Consider the following 19,094-nt stretch of genomic DNA (forward strand, 5'->3'; position numbering starts at 1 on the left):
GCGGAGCAGTTGAAATGCAGAGCGGAACGGGGAACGTTCGAATGACGGCTCTAATGTTAGAGACTGGTCTGCCTTCTTGCTTATTTCTCACATAGGGCGGGGGAGAAATACAGTGTTTTAACGTGACTTTTATCTCTGGGCGGCAGTAGCTTCCTCCCCCCCCCACGCCCCACTTTAAAAAAATAAAAACGAGGGATGCATGATCTAATTCAGGTTTTATTTAGTGTAAGCATGTCATTTATTCTCTTTCTCTCTGCGTAAATAAGAAGTGTGCATGCACACGAAAGCTCATACCAAAATAAAAAACTTAGTTGGTCTTTAAGGTGCTACTGAAGGAATTTTTAAATTTTGCTTTGACTCAGACCAACACGGCTACCTACCTGTAACGTAAATACCGTTATTATTATTAATTAAATTTGTATACGGCCCTTCATCCGGAGGTATGGAGTAAAATTCAGCTGCCACTGTATGTATTTGGGAGAGGGGAAAGCTTTTTGCCCCTTGCCTTTAGGTTCCATGATTAAATTATGCCAGGGTTACAAAAAACCAAACACTTGGAAAGACAAATTGAATGTTGTCGCTGGTCAATTTTGCTTTATTTACGGAGCCTCTCTCCCTCTCTCTTTTTTGTACATAGCGGCTTTCGGGTTAATAAACCAATCTTCAATAATAAGTGCAGAAACACAAATGGACAATTTTTTTGAAAACCAAACCAAACCCCAGCTAAATTCTGTTTTGTTCTTTGTGCAGGTAAACCTGCCTGCAAACCTTGTTCCTGTGGTAGATCTTACTATGCAAGCAAATACATTTCTAAAGAGATACAATATTTGGTGTACAGTCCTCTGCATGTTTACTCAGACGTTCCATTCTGTTGAGTGTGGCTTACTCCTTGGTAAGCGTGCATAGTATTAAAACTTTATTTCCAGGACCATACCTTAAGAGGCTTGTGAATAGCTGAAATGTGGTTTGTTATTAGCAATACAGTGATACCTTGGGTTACAGACGCTTCAGGCTACAGACACTTCAGGTTACAGACTCTGCTAACCCAGAAATAGTACCTCAGGTTAAGAACTTTGCTTCAGGATGAGAACAGAAATTGTGCTCCGGCGACGCAGCAGCAGCAGGAGGCCCCATTAGCTAAAGTGGTACCTCAGCTTAAGAACAGTTTCAGGTTAAGAACGGACCTCCAGAATGAATTAAGTTCTTAACCAGAGGTACCACTGTACTGCAATACAGTAAATGAGCATTGCCACTAATAAATAAGGAATGGAAAATGGATTGGTTTATGATGGATATATCTTACATTGGACCAGTTATTCGTCAGCCACAACATTTGCCCAGGGTGATGAACTGAACTATTGTGTAGCTTCGAATTTCAGCATCTTTACCTTCACAAAGTGATTTATTGGGAAATTTTGGGGCTGTGGTTTTTTGAGGGATAACCTTGACGTATGGTAGTGCAGCTACATAATTTACTTTCTGTTTTGTGTATTTTGCCTATGCTCAGCCTAGAGATGGTGAGCTGAACTGTAAAGTTCTATTTCGAAAAGTTTAAATAGAACTGTGAACGACTTCATTCCCTTCTGCCAAAACTCTGGAGGCGACAGCAGCATCTGGATGGGCCTCTTTGCTCATGATCCAAAGGCAATACCACTGTCAGGGGCCTGGGGACAATGTTAGGCTTCACCTCTAATGAGGCTTCCAGTACTTTGAGATGAGAGTTCTTTCTGACCTCACAGAAGCTTGGACATGACATCATCTCATGTTGGGTTTGTGGTTTGGTTCCTATTGGGTGCATGGGTGCATGTGTGTAAGTGCAATGTTAATTGGGGGGGGGGGAGAGACATAATTGAGCTTGCAATGGGTCTGAGAAATGTGTAAAGACTAGTATTGGTATGAGGAACAAACTGAAATGAAATGCAGTACCGTAAGTATGTGTTCTCACTTATGCTGATGAGCTTTCAGTGAGCCCCACAAAACAAATATTCTTGGGGTTGAATCCAAAGAAGTTTCCTCTTTTGAAGGAATCAGGTTTCTCAGAGGGAGAAAGGTCCTCTGTAGGGGCAAAGTTCTCTAGATTCAACCATCTGTTGAAAAATATAGTAATTGGAAACCAAAGCTATAAAGTAAATACAAATAACAGATGTCTTGTTCTTCAAACAATTATGTATATTCAAAGTCATAAATCTGAAATATAGCATTTGACAGTATCTCTTTCATATTAATTTAAAATACAAAGAATTTTTTTTTAAAAAAAGCATTCTATCCCCAAACCACAGCAAAATAGAATGGAAAACCAGAGCTCAAATATTAAGTGGATTTCAGTTCATTTATATTGCACAGTCCATGACAAACAGCATTTCAACTTTTAACATTAAATTCGCAATGCTTCTCAATTCGAAACAATACACCCCTAGCCCTTAAATAAAATACCATTCAATAATGAAATGGCAAATGCACAATTTATACTATATTGCTTCTACTTCTTCATTTCCTTCTCATCTCAACCGTGCCAGGCATCGCACAGATCTGTATGAAACTGTACCAGCAATATACAAGGAGGAGGGGAGTTGAACACCACCCACTGCTTCTCCATGGCACTAATATAGCCCACCACCCAAATCTGCACAAGTATTTGCATAATGTTGCCATACAATTTAACTAAGCCGCTATTCCTGCATCACACAGCCCTAACTGACAGAACAAGTACTGTACATAAGGGGATAGTAAAGATGTGAAGCAGGAGAATAGCTGGCAATGTGATGGATACTCTGCTAAAACATATTATGGATGGAGCCAAGCTATTATAGCTCTGTGCTATAGTAACTTTCATCCCCGGACAATTTAGCTCCTTTCTCCTTTCCCCACGATGAATCATTGAGTTGGATTCGATCTAAATTAGTTGCACGTACATCTAATTGAAAACAGTGTGAAAAGTTAGTAATGACTTAAGTTCCACTGATTTCAATTGGAAGCAAGTGCAAGTAACTTCGTCTGAATTCATTCCTTTGTTTTTAAGTACTAGGTAAAGGGACCCCTGACCATTAAGTCCAGTCGCGGATGACTCTAGGGTTCCGGCGCTCATCTCGCTTTACTGGCCGAGGGAGCTGGCGTACAGTTTCTGGGTCATGTGGCTAGCATGACTAAGCCGCTTCTGGCAAACCAGAGCAGTGCACGGAAACACCGTTTACCTTCCCGCCAGAGCGGTACCTATCTATCTACTTGCACTCTGACATGCTTTCGAACTGCTAGGTTGGCAGGAGCTGGGACAGAGCAACAGGAGCTCACCCTGTCGCGGGGATTCGAACCACTGACCTGATCAGCAAGCCCTAGGTTCAGTGGTTTAACCCACCCCGTCCCCTTTAAGTACTAGAAAGGATGACAAAACATTGACATATGCAAAAACTTTTTAAAAAATTGATTTGAATTGAATTCAATTCTTTTAATTGAATAAATCTAGAGAGTAAAACAGCTTAAGTCTTTCCTACAGCACATATTGCACACTTTCTTAAAGTATCAGCATGGGGAAGATATATTAGGCTTAAAACAGTGTTAGGTAATCTCAAGTAGGGCCCAGTCCAAAATATCCTGGCTGTTGTAATGTAGAAGGTCTTATCTAGCTCATACAAATAATTGCTTAATAAAGTACCTCCTCTACTTAGTTTTTTCACAAATTTCATTACATATCCATAGTTCCCGTATTGTAATAGAAACATTGACCTCGGCACTGCAGTTTAATGGTGTTCAGAAGGAAGTGTCCAAATTTCTCAAAGTCTACTGTGGGCAATAATAAATTCCTCAATACTGATTATCTATGGCAGGAATGCCTTCATTCCTATTATAATTCTTGCCAGAAAAAGTTACTTTGGGGGGAAATGGGGTGGGGAGTAGCTTGCTTCTTACAAAAATAGAATGAAAGCATTTTGTGTTTCCCTGAAAATATCTATGAAATAAAGCAATTTTAAAAGTCTCAAGTTATTCTCACTTATTTTCAGACACAGAATATTTGTAAACTGCAATCCTATACTCACCTGGGAATAAGCACCATTAAAGCAATAGAACTTACTTTTTCAGTAGATTTATCTAGGATTCAAACTCAGGTATTTTTTGTCTTTTGTATCAGCAGTTCCTATTTGAACTGCTCCTGATGCAAGAATAGTTGAAATAATTAACTGGCTGTTATTTCAGTGATTTCCGTGTCTGACCAATTTTATTTGTAGTGACATATTTTAAATCATTCACCCCACACTTCCTTCTACTCTTGGAGTTAGGTGAAATTATTACTACACATCTTGTATCCCTATGGTTCATATTCCTTTGTCTATTCGTGTCATATACGCCAGTCCTAATAATTTTCATCAGTGTATTGGCTAGCAGTGGCAAAACAAAATGCTGGTGTAACTTTTGAGTTTGTTGATTTTAAGCATTCATAGCCTTAGAATTAGGCTACGGTAGTGTTTGTTGTTACACAAAGGTTTGTCAGTTTGGGAGGTAGTCATGTTGAGTCTTGTATTTATCCTTCACTTAAAAAATAGGAACTAAAATTTGTGTCAGAAATATTCTGAAGATATGATTCTCATGGCCATATGATGCACTATTACTGGATAGATTTTTACTAAATTGTGAAATAGTAAAATGAATTTAAGAAAAGAAACTCCTTGTGAATGTATTGTGGTTTAAAAGTAAGAGTTTCCTTTTACTAATTCCAAACCTGGCTTCTACAAGTCATTTCCACACGACACATTTAGGCTTCAAGTACCAATGAAGTTACAAAATGACCTTTACCACAAAGTACCAAGGTCAAGCAGGTGAATTTCCTCATAAAGGCACATATTAATGTAAGCAGACTTTTATGAAGACTGCAAACAAGTTAAACAGGCACGTCATCTAGAGTCATTTTCCTGCCATGTGTGGTATGTGATCAAACAGCAGCAAAATCTGTCTAATCACTTTTTTCCTGCATAGGAGAGTTGACTGGAGAAAATCTGTCCATGTTAAAATATACTATGATTTTGCAGAATTGAATTTGAATTTCATTCCTTTTGCAGCATTTTTTTTTAAAAAAATGAGATGCAGAAGCAGCAACATACAAAAATATTTATATATACGCTTCCAGCGTAGGTTTTCTTCTCATTATGAAAATAGCTAGCACATATGTGTGTGTGGAGATTCTTATTGGGACCACAGTGAAAACAAAGGGTTAAACCTTACCCTCCCCCATTCCATGGTCCTGATCTGTCTCCCCTGCTCTCACCACTACCTATTGGTTAAAGTAAAGAAAACACAATAGAGAACCAAACTATATAAGAAACATCACATCTTGGTTGGCCCTGAATAAATCAAAAGCAGATGTCCTGTTTCTTAGCCCTTTTTACAACATGTATCATCTGGATTATGAAGAATTTTGCACCAAACGTAGCATTGCATAGCTTAGGTTGTTTAAATTTAAAAAATGGCTTTTGAACAAGCACCTGCCGTCCAGAATCATTAGTGTTCCTATGAAAGTTACGTTCCTTTATATCTACACTTACATGTAATCGTGGTTTCAGAATTATTGCATGACTCTTGAGGGCTCCCAACACATCTTTGATTTTAGTGCTCATGTTTATATAAATAATAGTGTCTCTTAAAAATATAAATTGAAAACATACAGTATATAAATATTACATTCAAGGATCTGGAAAATCACTTCCATCGTAGATCACTGGGCGCTGAACAGATAAGTGGTAAAAGACGTTTTTTGAGATGAACCTGTTGGGAAAGCAATAGCCGAAACATTAGCTGAGCCTAAACTGTGTGCATGTGTATGCAGATGAAGAAAAGGTAAACCTATGAGCATGCTCAAACTTGATGAGGCATCCAGTGAAAGGAAGCGCTGCATTTGGGGAAGGAACAGTGGGAGGGAGCAGTAAAAGGACTCCAGGTTGCTTTCTATTATGCTCTGTCAACGAATGCAGATGGAACATAGTAGGGTGTGCTTGCAAGGACAGTGCATACATGTGCTAGGTGTGGAAAGTCAAGTTTAAAGTGGGCTCTATTTGTGAAATAAAAAGAAGAAGAATCCAGGCTGCCCAATTTGGCTCCCGTGGCAGTTTTTGGCTGGCCACTCCCACCCCGCAGTCACTCACCTGATGTCATGAGTGCACTCCTGGTTGTTCCTTTGCAGTGGGGCATGCATTTAGCACTGAATTTAAACCACAAGTCTTCAGAGAGAATAAGGAGCATGCCTTTTGCAGCCCCTTCAGAAACAGAACACACAAAATTCTACAGGAGACAAATGACTGCTCATCCCACTTCACATACTCCAGCTGCACCTACCTAGAAAAAGTGTTGTCAAATATGAGGATGTAGATACCAGTATTTCTGACTTTCACCTGCCCTCTGATGGTTTCCTTATGGGAGTTGCACCGGATCATAGGAATAAGAACCTGCAAGAGATACACCGGCACAAAATTTGTCTACAGGAACTTTGCCATGGTCAAATGAATAAAGATCTCTTTAAAGGGCATGGCTTGTATCAATTAAGATCGTTTATGAACAAGTTAAAAAGCAAAGGTCCCAATACTGATCGTTGCAAAACTCCACTTTCTACATATCTCCATTTGAAGAACTGTCCACTTATTCCTTACCTCTGCTTCCTGCTACTTAACCAATTCCTGATCCACAAGAGGACATCTCTAATTCCATGACTGACAAGTTTACTCAGAAGTCTATAGTGAAAGCTTTTTGAAAGTCCACATACGCTATGCCAGTTGCTTCACCTCTGTTAACACTATCAAATAACTCCTAACAGGTTCATAAGACCTGCCTCATGCTCCAGCAAGGCTTGTTTTTCTATATGCTTGGTTATTTTGCATTTAACAATACTTCCCGCCAGTTTTCCTGGGACAGAAGTTAAGCTAACCAGCTTGCAACTTCCACGACTGTCCCCCTTGTAAAAATTGGTGTTACATTGGATACTTTTTAGGCATGAAAGCTGGTCTGAGGGACAAGTTACATATTTTTTTTGTTAGAAGATCAGCAATTTCACATTTGAGTTCACTCTAGGGTGGACATCACCCCATGAAGAAGTTGCCTTACTTTACACTGATCCAGAGGAGCATCTTCTGATTCTTGGTACACCACGCTGAACGATATGCTTTTGGGGTCTGATGAAAATACCCAACTTATTGTAAGGCCACTTTCCTCCACAGTGATGGGAATGACGCTGTAAGTATTTGACTTAATGAACAGCTCTCTGTTAGCTTCTCCAAACTTTAGAATTTCCTCCACGGTTAGAGGCAGCCTTAGCCTGAAGAAAGCAAAAGAACACATGACAGAATTGTATCTGATTTTTTTTTTTTAAGAACTGTCTCTGATTGATGACGCACATGACACAGGAAATGTGGAGAGCTCTGAGTGTACATGTCCCTTTTGTACATTCTTTACTGCAGAAACATTTGTGCATTGTGAATCTCAAACTCAAGGCCACTTTTACAATATATAAATCTAAAGGAACCCACTGCATGGTTCCTTCATATTTTCTCAGTGAGTCCCACATGATGTGAAAAGGAAAACATAGTTGTTCTTCATGGGCTTTGTGCAGTTACAAATACTGGGTTGCATTCAACTTACTCAGAGCAGACCCACTGAAATTAATTGATGGGATATACAATCCATGGGATCTATACCTCCACAGAACAGCATTCAGAAACTTGCAGTCTGTGAGCCCTGCTCCCAAAAAGGGAAACTTTGTGCCCCTGCGTGGTTCAGGTATGGGGCTAAGGCTCTTTTTTTAGATTTATTTTTTTTAAAAAAACCACCACCTGAGTGACAGCAATAAGGAAGTTTCAAATTTTTTCACCTCATAACCCCCCCCCAACCTCATATTATATCAAATTCATCTCTCCAGTGGTTTTTTCTTCAAAAAGGGAAAGAAATAGAAAGTAAAGAGGGGACTCCATGCAGCCAAAATCTGTGACACAAATGTGAGCTTTAGACCGCAATCCTTTGCTCATCTACTTGGAGCGAACTCCACTGAACTCAATGTGGCTTAGGTTTGAGCAGAATGTATAGGACTGCACCGCTGATTTTTAAAAATAATAATAATTAAAGACTAAACAATGGATTTTGCTTACATCAGTTCTCCTGACTTCAGCAAGCATATCTCTGCATCCTGGGCCATTTGCAAGTCGTCAGTCTCATCGAAAGTTGAGGAATTATAGGTGCTGTTTCTGAGGCAAAGGGATAAAGGAGATCATTAAACATCATTCAAAATGGTACAGAGCAATCTTTAATGTTTATTTAAAATATTTATGCCCAGACTCAAATATGCAGCAGGTTACAATAAATATTTTCAAAGCACAAAACCAAGTTGAATTAAAAATGTATCCAATGACAAACCTAAAAAAACCCAAGAAAATGGCAATAGCGGAATGTATCAACGGCTGAGCAAAGTTGGGCCTCTCCAAGAAGGAAATTCCATAGCTCCAAAATATATCCAGCTTTCACAATTTAATTTTATGACTTTCTTAAGCTGACCTAGACTCCATCTGGCGGAAAGGATGACTAAAACTCTACAGTACAATCCTACTATACATGTCTACGGAAAAGTAGGTCCACTGAATCCAGTGTAGTTTACTCCCACATGTATAGGATTGCATCCGTAAAGCCAGTGGATCAAACCAAAGTATCTTTGTTAGCTAGACTACAGGGCTGACTAGTTTCTTTAGGGAAATCCTAATGAAAGGAAATAAGCAGTAAAACCTCCCTCCCACCCCCAGGGGGAAGAGAAACTGATTATTTAAGGGACAAACAGCAGTTTATTAATCAGTAATTGCTGCAGCCTGGATCAACAGAATACAACAATGGTTTGAATTTGCAAAAAGGAAGCGTTCAGTTTAAAGCCATAGGAAGCCAGAAACACCTTAATAGGGCTTTGCCTGTCCACACTGGAAAAATCTGATGCTGCAATCCACCCCCACCCCACCCCTCTCTCTCACACACAGTGTGGAAGCACCCTGATAAAATTTCACTATAGTAATGCAAACTCCTTAATTAACACTGCATAAAACATACTCTCATAGACAAAAAAAAACCCATGGAGTCGAGTGCTAAGAATAAATTCTTTTTTTGCAACGCACAGTTGATCTGTATTGGCTGTGTTACTAATAGGAAGGAACATGACTTGTTAGTCCAAGGAATACTGTGTACTCTTTGAACAGGACAACCTGAGTTTTTCTGATATCCCATAAAAGCTATTTATCGCAAAGAGGCCACAGGCACTTACAGTGGGGTGGTAATTTGTGTTGGTTCTTGTCAACCAGTGTCTGTAGTAATTAAACTATTGTGTTTGGTCACTACTACGGTATTTTGAATATTCGTAAGAACGTTTGTGAAATAAATCCATTTCGGGGGGGGGGCACTGCATAAAACAATCTGGTTCAATAGATTTTAACCCATTTGACTTAAAAAGCAAATTAGCTGTAGCATCACTAGATGGCAGTGGATTACTAAGGTGTCTTAGTTACAGGTAGGTAGCCGTGTTGGTCTGAGTTGAAACAAAATAAAAAAATTCCTTCAGTAGCACCTTAAAGACCTTAAGGTGTCTTAGTTTGCACACTGATTTTCACACATTTCTTGCTCTCAGGTGGCTGGTTCCTCTGAGGCAGTTTATACAATGTGGAACCAATTCTGGCTCCCAACCACATCTCCCTTGTGAGTTCCTGAGTGTTTGGGGATGAATATCTCCCCATCACCCATAGCTGCCAAGTTATCCCTTTTTTTAAGGGATTTTCCCTTATGCTGAATAGGCTTCCTCGCGAGAAAAGGGAAAACTTGGCAGCTATGCCATCACCATTTCTTTGCTGCAACATATGCCCTCACAAGGCCCATATGCCCACACAGTCCACCTGTGCACAAAATAATCTTCATTAAAATCTTTAATAAACTAGGCTTTCTGGTTCTAACAAAAAACAAACATCCTTTAAGACAGTCAATGTATTGTGTTGCATGGCACTTTATATAGCTGTCAGAACAGCTTCACATAGATTAACTGGTTCCATTTACAAATGAAGCCCACACTGCAACCTATTCTACAAACTACAATAGAATGCTTTCTTCAAGCCTAAATTTGGCAGGGGGAGCGGATCCTGACGGGGGGGAGAAGACCTCTATGAGCAAACACATACCCGTGGGCATTTTGGGGCTTTAATGATGTTATGGTCCTAATCTGGATCACACCCCCACACCCCATGCTAGCAATTTGTACAGGAAAAAACTCCCGTTGGATGGGAGATGATTTTTACATGCAGATTGCCAGCACAGGGGCTACCCAATCTGGATTGGGACCCTCACATGGGATAAAGCAGTGATGGGCAACCTTTTGAGCTTGGTGTGTCAAAATTTGCCAAAAAACCGAGCATAACTCGGGTGGTGTGTCACTTCAAGAAAAAACCAAAATTTTGCGATATTTATAGTTTAAATAACAAAAATGTATAATTGTAATATACTGTATAACTGTAGTTAATAAACCAAAAACTAATTATTTAACCAAACCAAACGAAAAACCCCTTATTTATCACAAAGTGCCCATAGTTGTTGAGCTTTTTGGGGGGAGCTGCTGACCAAAGTTTTGGAGGTTTTTTTTTGGGGGGGTGCAAAAGTTGCTTTGCTTTTGGGGGGGGAAAGAGAACAGAAATAAATGACGAATAATACCTTTGCTGGAACTAACACGCAGCACCGACATATTCTGCCAAAGCACCCAAACACCCAGCACAGAACGGGTTAAAAATGAACACTGTTACACCCAATCATCATCTGCCAAAGCGCCAGAAAAAACAGCACAGAAAGGGTTAAAAAATCAATCTCTGGCTACCAGCAACAACAACAACAAAGGAATCTGGGTTAGAGGAGCTGGGAGAACAAATGGGGGGAGGACAACAACAACAGCGCGAATGGGCTGATGGGGCGCGTGCCAGCAGTGAGGGCTCTGCGTATCACGTCTGACACGCGTGTCATAGGTTCGCCATCACTGGGATAAAGGGTTAAAGTTTTCTGCCCTCATGTTTGAGAACTGATTTACACCTTTTGGGAAATACTGCTCTATATAGTCTCTGGATGTGCAAAGATTCAGTGAGTATTTGATATTGAGCATTAGCATTTGCTCTCTGAAAAGATTGCAGTAGAGTCAATGTTTGACAGTATTTGACAGCTAGTTTGCAGTGCACTCACAATTTCACATGTAGCTGGCATGTCAGTACATGACAGCTGTCATTGGTCAATTTTTGGCAATATTTCCCTCTGTCTAGCGATCTGCATTATGTACTCATACTGTGCTTGATATTGACACATCTTTGAGGAATTAATACTAGTAAGGCAGGGACACGGGTGGTGCTGTGGTCTAAACCACTGAGCCTCTTGGGCTTGCTAATCGGAAGGTCGGTGGTTCAAATCCCCACGACGGGGTGAGCTCCTGTTGCTCTGTCCCAGCTCCTGCCAACCTAGAAGTCCAAAGCATGCCAATGCAAGTAGATTAATAGGTATGGCTGTGGTGGGAAAGTAAACGAAGTTTCTGTGCACTCTGGTTTCTGTCACGGTGTTCCATTGTGACAGTAGCAGTTTAGTCATGCTGGCCACATGACCCGGAAAACTGTCTGTGGACAAACACTGGCTCCCTCGGCCTGAAAGCGAGATGAGCGCCACAACCCCATAGTCGCATTTGACTGGACTTAACCGTCCAGGGGTCCTTTACCTTTTTTTTTTTTTTTTTACTAGTAAGGCATTCAAGGTATCTGAACACTTTTTAGTCATTTTGCACACCTTAGCTAAAAAAAAGCAAGTTTCAAATGACTTAAACAATTTAAAAGAGCAGATAACAATCATCTTAGTCTGTGGGTTTTTTGTGGCTTTTACATTTACAAAATCTGCCTTGTCAAAGGAAAAAGATCAAATGTGATATGCTTCACTGCAGAAAAGTAGGCCAGCACTGTGGTTTATCTTAGGCCTAATCCTGCTTGAGGTAGTAAACCTTTGTCTGGGCTGTATAACTTTAGAGTTTAAATAGCTTGGAATAACTGAATGCTGCTCCATACAAAAATAAGTTTTATGCATTTTTAATCATGTCTTTAATATACTGGCAACTCCCAATTTATGTGGGGATTATGTTCCGAGGTACTGCATGTGTGAGGGAAATCACATATATTTGAAAAACCATTGGAAAAGCCTGCAAACACCTTATAAATATCTGGAAACCCCTGAAAAACCCTTAAAAAAACAGCAGCAGTTACCAGATGCCAAACTCCACCATACCCTCCCACATTTCTCCAATAAATAGGGCAGTTCTATTCCATAATCATCATCATAATAATTCTATTACAGTATTAATATCCTGCCCATATGACTGGGTTGCCCCAGTTACTCTGGGTGGCTTCCAATATATAAAAAAACATTTAAAACCATTAAACATTTAAAAAAAACTTCCCTATACAGGGCTGCTTTCAGATGCCTTCTAAAGGTTGTATAGTTACTTATCTCCTTGGCTCAGGAGTCGCATAACTCCATACCCTCCAACATGAAAATAGGGGCCCCCTAAGTAAAAGCGGGGTGGGACGCGGGTGGCTTGCCGATCGGAAGATTGGCAGTTCGAATCCCTGCAATGGGGTAAGCTCCCATTGCTCGGTCCCTGCTCCTGCCAACCTAGCAGTTCGGAAGCACGTCAAAGTGCAAAGTGCAATTAGATAAATTTACTGGCCAAGGGAGCTGACATTTGTCCGCAGACAGCTTCCGGGTCATGTGGCCAGCATGACAAAGCTGCTTCTGGCGAACCAGAGCAGCGCACGGAAACACTGTTTACCTTCCCGCCAGAGCGGTCCCTATTTATCTACTTGCACTTTGATGTGCTTTCAAACTGCTAGGTGGGCAGGAGCTGGGACCGAGCAACGGGAGCTCACCCCATTGCAGGGATTCGAACCGCCGACCTTCTGATCAGCAAGCCCTAGACTCTGTGGTTTAACCCACAGCGCCACCTTTACAACATTAAAATATGAACTGCAATAAAATAAAATAAAATAAAAATTCAAATAAACTAATCAGTAGCTGGGCTCACGCTTCAGGAAAAGCCAATGTGAGGAAGTTCTAAGCAAGCGTTGAAAACTTGATGCAGTTGACACGTCCAGGATGGCGAAATATTGCGCTGCTTCATGTAAAACTTGCCGGGGGCTAATTTGAGCAAACTTACAATTTTATCCTCTATGTCTGACATTCTACAGCACTAGTAATTTTATTGTTGCAGTTCTCTATTTTGTTTGGTATTATTTTGCATTATTTTTTATATATTTGTGCAGAGTTTCTTTCTGAATAGAGCTCACTGACTGTAATAAAGAGACTGAGTGAGGCAGCCACCCCAGGCAGGTGATTTTGGTGTCATGAAAGGGCAGCAGATGCTTAGTTATTATTATTTTATTTTTACTGCCAGGCAGGGGACAAAATAATTGTGGGATTTTTTATTTTGTTGCCTCAAGTGCTAAAGTAACATGAACTGACCATGCACTTATTTTGGGATGTATATCTACATATTAGCTTTATTTTCATGCCCAGCCTAGCAGCATAGGCAATGCTCTCTCTTCTACACTGCTTTGTGGTTTTGTTCGATGTCTAAAACGAAGAAATAACCGAAAGGAAACTCCAGAGGCAGCAGCTCCAATAAATACGCATAACCACCACTACCTCTAGCTAACATCTGAATTTGAGTCGCAACTCTTGCACTGACTGCTGCAAGGTATGTAGTTATCTCCTCTTGCCTCAGACGGAAAGCTATCCCATCTTTGTAAACATTAGGTTGTGGCGGGGCCCAGCTGGTTCCTCTAATAAGCCCCTTGAAAGCTAACTTAAAGTAGCTTTCAAGTTAGAAATGGTTTAATTTTCTTTACCAAGAGGTTTTGCTGTTAAAAAAAAATGTTTATCTTATTTACTTAAACAAAGTCAGGTTAAGACAATCGGGTGCTTGCACAATCTTCTGGGGCATATATTATTATTTGAGTTTTCACATCTACCAGAGATAGGCACAAACAAATCCAGATATTGTTGGTACATTCCCTGTCATTGTTTTCAGCCTGCAAACGATATGTAATTGATTACGTTTCCACCTCCTTTGCATCTGCTGGAAACCACAGGAGGGGAGAGTGGCTCTTGTGCTCGAATCCTGCTTGCAGATTCCTCACAGGCATGTGTTGGCCACTGTGAGAACAGGAGGTTGGACTAGAAGGGCCATTGGCCTAATCCTGCAGGCTCTTCTTTGCACTGAAGTGAATGGGGGTGGAATAATGTAATGGCTTTGTGCAAATTATATAAGTTATGTCCTTTTGCCACAATGGACAGTGAGACAAATAATATTGTTTTTGGCAGAAGACGAACTGCAGCAAAATGGAAACAGTGTTGCATGCAGCAAATACAGAGTGGAACGGAAAATGATGTGTTCTTACATCCATACTCTGGAGAGCTACTTTTTGGACAGTAGATAGTCTGACCTGGTATAGGCAGTTTCCTATTATCTATGTGACACTATGAGGAAGAACCATGACTGCGCAAAACAACACAAAATTGCCACTGTTTCCCAAACAAACCCCACAAAATTCTTTCTGTGGGATTGTTTTGCTCTGCTACATTAGATTGCTAGTTTTACTCTTTTAATATGAACGTTATTTTATGTTGATGAGTCATATTCTAGCTCGATTTGGGAAATGTTGTTTCTTTCAGGGTCCAGGTCAACTTCATTATCGTGAAAGCACAGCTTGTGAAGTACACCCAGATTGTGAAGTACGGGTCTTTAGCTCCTTTCACTAAATACTGACATGGGATTGATGGCTGCAGCTGTCTTTTCATGAGTATACATTCTGGTATTATTTAGTCACAGATAACTTTGTGGTTTTGTTATTACTAGCTTTTTAAAAGCCATTTGAAAAGCACTGGGCTATTAAAGAAATGAAACTCGAAAGCCTAGTCTTGCAATAAATTATCTCTGGTAATTTATTACCTGTCATCTATACCATCAACTTCAAGAAAGTGACACGCAAGTCAAGAGAAGCTAACATTAAAATGTATTCGTTTATCATTAACTCGCTGGTATCTCAAATGCCTCACCAACAAATGTAAATTGGAATAATTATCTGGGGCACTGTGTCATGGACTGGCTGGATGCAGAGGAATGGTGGCAGGAACCACCTGGGGGAAACCCCCCCCCCCCAAGGAAGATGGCCAGTTTACTTATTGACTTGCCATTCCAGGGATCTGCTGCTTGGCAGGAGGGGATTCTGGCAACCCAGTTCCAAACTCCCCTGTGATACTGAGCCTGCGTGGCATCATATGGAGAACAGTAGCTAGAGTAAGATGTTGGGGAGTCAAAGAAAGAGCAGCTAAAAGTGCAGGGACAATTGTGATAAGAATGAAGGGGAAGAGGCAAAGACTCCATGCAAGTTAAGTGGCCTAGGGCTTGACTTAATTAATTTTTTTAAAATTCCATTTAGAGCCTGCCTCTCCTCCAAGGAACTCAAGGTGGCATATGTTGTCCCCCCCCCCTCTGAATTTTATCTTCACAAGCCTGTGAGTTAGGTAAGTATTGGTCCAGTCCAATACTTGATTCCCAGTAAGCATGCTGCCCCAAGAATTTTATCATCAGTGCAGTGTAGGTTCTGCAATTTTGCACCAGTGTTGTGGAAGATCATAATATGAAATCATGTGCAGAATTCAGCATCCTAAGAACCTCTGCATGTTTTGTTTTTTAATGAGGTTTCTAGCTTTTACGACTTCAAAGAGATTTCAAAAAGATACTGGCTATGACTGACAAAATCTAAACAACAGGGAAATGGGATGCATGGGTGGGAGTTCCAGCCCACAAAAGGCAGAATCTCTGTTCCTTTCATATCAGTGATTTCTCCCTGAGGCTTCTGGAAGTACAGTACATTTTGAAAAATAAGTAGTTAATGTACAAATGTGCATACTTTATACAGTCTTGCTTGGATGTGGGTTTCATTGGTGTATAATTATGGCTGGGTCTTAAAAAGTTTTTAGTGCAGAATGAAACTAGAGCAGCGCACGGAAACGCCGTTTACCTTCCAGCTGGAGCAGTACCTATTTATCTACTTGCACTTTGACATGCTTTCAAACTGCTAGGTTGGCAGGAGCTGGGACCAAGCAACGGGAGCTCACCCCATAGCAGGGATTTGAACTGCCAACCTTCTGATCGGCCTCCCCACTCAGTGGTAGATAAGGCAAACAGATGTGGTAGATGGGGGTATATGCAGTACATAATCAGGGCTTATATCATGTCCCTTGTCAATATGGTTTCATCACACAGCAAGTTAAATTTAAGAGTTTTGCAGCAATGTAGAGAGACATTACAACCCCCCTACTGAGACAATTTTCAAATGTGTATGTTTTACAGGTGTTTGAGAAAGCAGGCTACATGGCTACCGATGAGGATTATGCTGCTGACTACGGCAACAGCACATTTCAGCACGTTGATGACAGCGCATACGAGACATTTACAGCATTTAGCAGGGTCTTCCTGGTCTGCATGTATTCATTTGCCTGTATCTTTGGAGTCTCAGGGAACACTTTGGTTCTTATCATTTTTATCTTCTATGAAAAAGTAAAGGTGTTGACGGATGTATTCCTGGTGAGCTTGGCTGTAGCTGACTTGTGCTTTCTTTGCACGTTGCCATTCTGGGCTTATTCTGCTGCTAAGGAGTGGATCTTTTACACTTTGCCATGTCAAATCATCCGAGGCCTCTACACCTTGAATCTGTACGGTTCCATGCTAACCCTTACCTGCTTAACCATTGACAGGTATTTTGCTATCGTCCAAGCCACCAAAGCACACATCAGCCAAGCCAAAAGAATAGTCTGGGGTAAAACGGTTTGCATTTTGGTTTGGGTGCTTTCCCTGCTATTTGCTTTGCCTCAGTTTTTATTTAGCACGCAGAAGGAGTATAGCAAAAAGGTATGCATTGCAGAGTACCCTTCAAATTCTTTGCAGATGCTCACCGAAGCAATTCAAATGACTCTTGGATACTTCTGCCCTATGCTGGTTATGGTTCTTTGCTACTCAATCATCACAAATACTTTACTCTATGCTAAGGGCTTCCGCAAGCAGAAATCCTTAAAAATAATATTCGCCATTGTTGTGGTGTTCATTTTTACCCAGACGCCCTATAACATCTTGAGACTCATTCGTGTTGCAGACCCAAGGGTCATGGTGGACAATGGATACCGGTTTGAATATGCTTTGATCGTAACGGAAGCCATCGCTTATTTCCACAGCTGCCTCAACCCTGTTCTCTATTTCTTTATCGGTTTGAAGTTTAGGAGGAACCTGGTCAAAATTCTTAAAAAGCTTGGATGTGCTAAACATGAACAAACCAGGAAGCCATGCCAAACTACGGATGATGATTGCTCAAAATCCTGCACCGCCACACAGAACGCAGAGGAAACAAGCATGTATCCATTGTAAGAGGATCTTGAAGAGCATCTCTTTTGTAGAGCTTCAGTCTTAGTCGCCCTGGGCATTCACGCGAGCAAAAGCAACAGGCAGAATCTCCTCAACATAGCTATCCTGTTTGTAAAGTTGGTGAAAGTTTCCCTACAAGCAAAACTTTGCAGAATCTCATTGCCACCTTGATTCTTATGCTGGAGGCATCTTATGAGAAAGGACTCAATTGTGTAAAGATATACACCAGCTACAGAAGAGATGCTGAATGGGAGTTTAGGTTGTCACTTAGCATTTACCTTTTATTTTAAGGAAGTGCCAGTGGGAAGCTGCACCCTCTGCTTCCCAGGAAGAACATACTGGCAAGGAGGCGGCCATCTTGACCCTGGTAAAGGCTTCATTTACTCTGCCCTCTCTATGTCCCCCCCCCCTCCTTTTGCATCTTGCTTATTAGATTGTGAGCCAGTGGGCTGGGACTATCTTTTAACCTCTGTACAGCGCTTAGAAAACATTGGGTGCTTTATGAATGTTAAATAATGAAAGTTTGCAATTCAAAGCTGGTCATGCAAGCAGAGTTTGAAAGCATGAATGGCGGACACACTTTTCATGTGGCTGGCATGCAAGAACTTGCAAACAATGCTTTTACCTGCTTTGGCTCACCATATGAAGATTTTTTTATATAAATAAATAAATAAATAAATAAATAAATAAATATAGATGTTCATGGAGAACAAAAAACATACACAGTGTTTGTGTCTCTTGTCTTTTCTTGTGTCAAGGAGTTCCATAGCTCAGCTTTCTCAAACTAAGAACAAACATTTGCTCCGGAGGCACTGTGACATAACCCCCTCTCCCCCAATTTTAGGCACAACTTGCTGATCCACAGGCTTTAAGTGTAGAAGCCTTTTTATATTATATTTCCCCTTTCCCACTCCCCACAGAACTCTGAAAGTATTTTTACCCATCTCCTGCAATTTCTTCTTCCACTCCCCTTCCAAAATTCACTTGTACCTTACCCCACCCTCCTCTCCAACTGACAGTTTCTTTCAACCTTCCTCCCAGGTCCTTTTCCATTCACCTCTTCCTCCTAAAATAGCTTTTCTCTCTAATCCCCTTCCTTTCTATGCCCAGTTAATCATCACCACCTCAGAATATTAGGCTATAATCTCTCTTCCTAATCTCCTTCAGCACCTTCTCTGGCCCTTTACCCTCAGAGCAGAGAGGCCTTCCCCCTTTCCACAAACTCCTCTGTTTCCGGGGCACCTTGACTCAGCCTAGAAGGAGTTGCTAGGGTTGGCATCAGTCTGACCAAAAGGCTACAGCATAGCTATGGGGCAGGGAAGGACAGCCAACTCATGAGGCAACAAGCAGGAAAGTGGCTTGAGGTCCATTGGTAGTCCCCAGGTCCACTGTTTTGAGAAACAGTGAGTTAAAGGGAGGTGAACTTCCTGTCCCCTTCTTCCCCCGCAGCTCCTTGAACTCCTCCAAACACTGGGAGGCATCTCCTAACCTTCCAGGTGTTTCTTTTTTCCAGGGGCCTCAAGTAGTTGCGGGGAAGGGAAGCTTACCTTCAGTGAACTTATTTTAGAATCCAAGCCATAATACAGTGGACCCACTAACTTTCCCTCCAGCC

General features: G+C 41.0%; 2 protein-coding genes across 6 annotated transcripts in view; one reads left to right on the forward strand and one right to left on the reverse strand.

Moving 5' to 3' along the window:
* Positions 1–70: 70 nt before the first annotated feature.
* The window catches only part of FYCO1 (FYVE and coiled-coil domain autophagy adaptor 1), a 44,963-nt gene continuing 25,939 nt past the window's right edge, over positions 71–19,094 (reverse strand). For all 3 annotated transcript variants that reach the window (XM_035129115.2, XM_035129111.2, XM_035129113.2), the window contains exons 15-18: positions 8,118–8,213; positions 7,081–7,291; positions 6,319–6,428; positions 71–5,751 (exon numbers count right to left, since the gene is read on the reverse strand). In XM_035129115.2, the coding sequence (XP_034985006.2) occupies positions 5,670–5,751; positions 6,319–6,428; positions 7,081–7,291; positions 8,118–8,213 (499 nt within the window). In that variant the 3' untranslated portion in view covers positions 71–5,669. The remainder of the gene's footprint in view (positions 5,752–6,318; positions 6,429–7,080; positions 7,292–8,117; positions 8,214–19,094) is intronic.
* On the forward strand, positions 13,718–18,198 carry CXCR6 (C-X-C motif chemokine receptor 6). 3 transcript variants are annotated; one of them, XM_035129118.2, is made up of 4 exons: positions 13,718–13,756; positions 14,734–14,793; positions 15,501–15,585; positions 16,418–18,198. In XM_035129118.2, exon 4 carries the CDS (start codon positions 16,439–16,441, stop codon positions 17,483–17,485), a length of 1,047 nt encoding a protein of 348 aa, XP_034985009.1. In that variant the 5' UTR covers positions 13,718–13,756; positions 14,734–14,793; positions 15,501–15,585; positions 16,418–16,438; the 3' UTR covers positions 17,486–18,198. The 3 variants fall into 3 exon arrangements, with proteins under 3 accessions (XP_034985009.1, XP_060136616.1, XP_034985007.2); XM_060280633.1 differs by lacking the exon at positions 15,501–15,585 and having other exon boundaries at positions 13,724–13,756; XM_035129116.2 differs by lacking the exons at positions 13,718–13,756; positions 15,501–15,585 and having other exon boundaries at positions 13,780–14,793.

Source organism: Zootoca vivipara, chromosome 12, assembly GCF_963506605.1.
Source record: "Zootoca vivipara chromosome 12, rZooViv1.1, whole genome shotgun sequence".
NCBI classification, from domain to species: domain Eukaryota; kingdom Metazoa; phylum Chordata; class Lepidosauria; order Squamata; family Lacertidae; genus Zootoca; species Zootoca vivipara.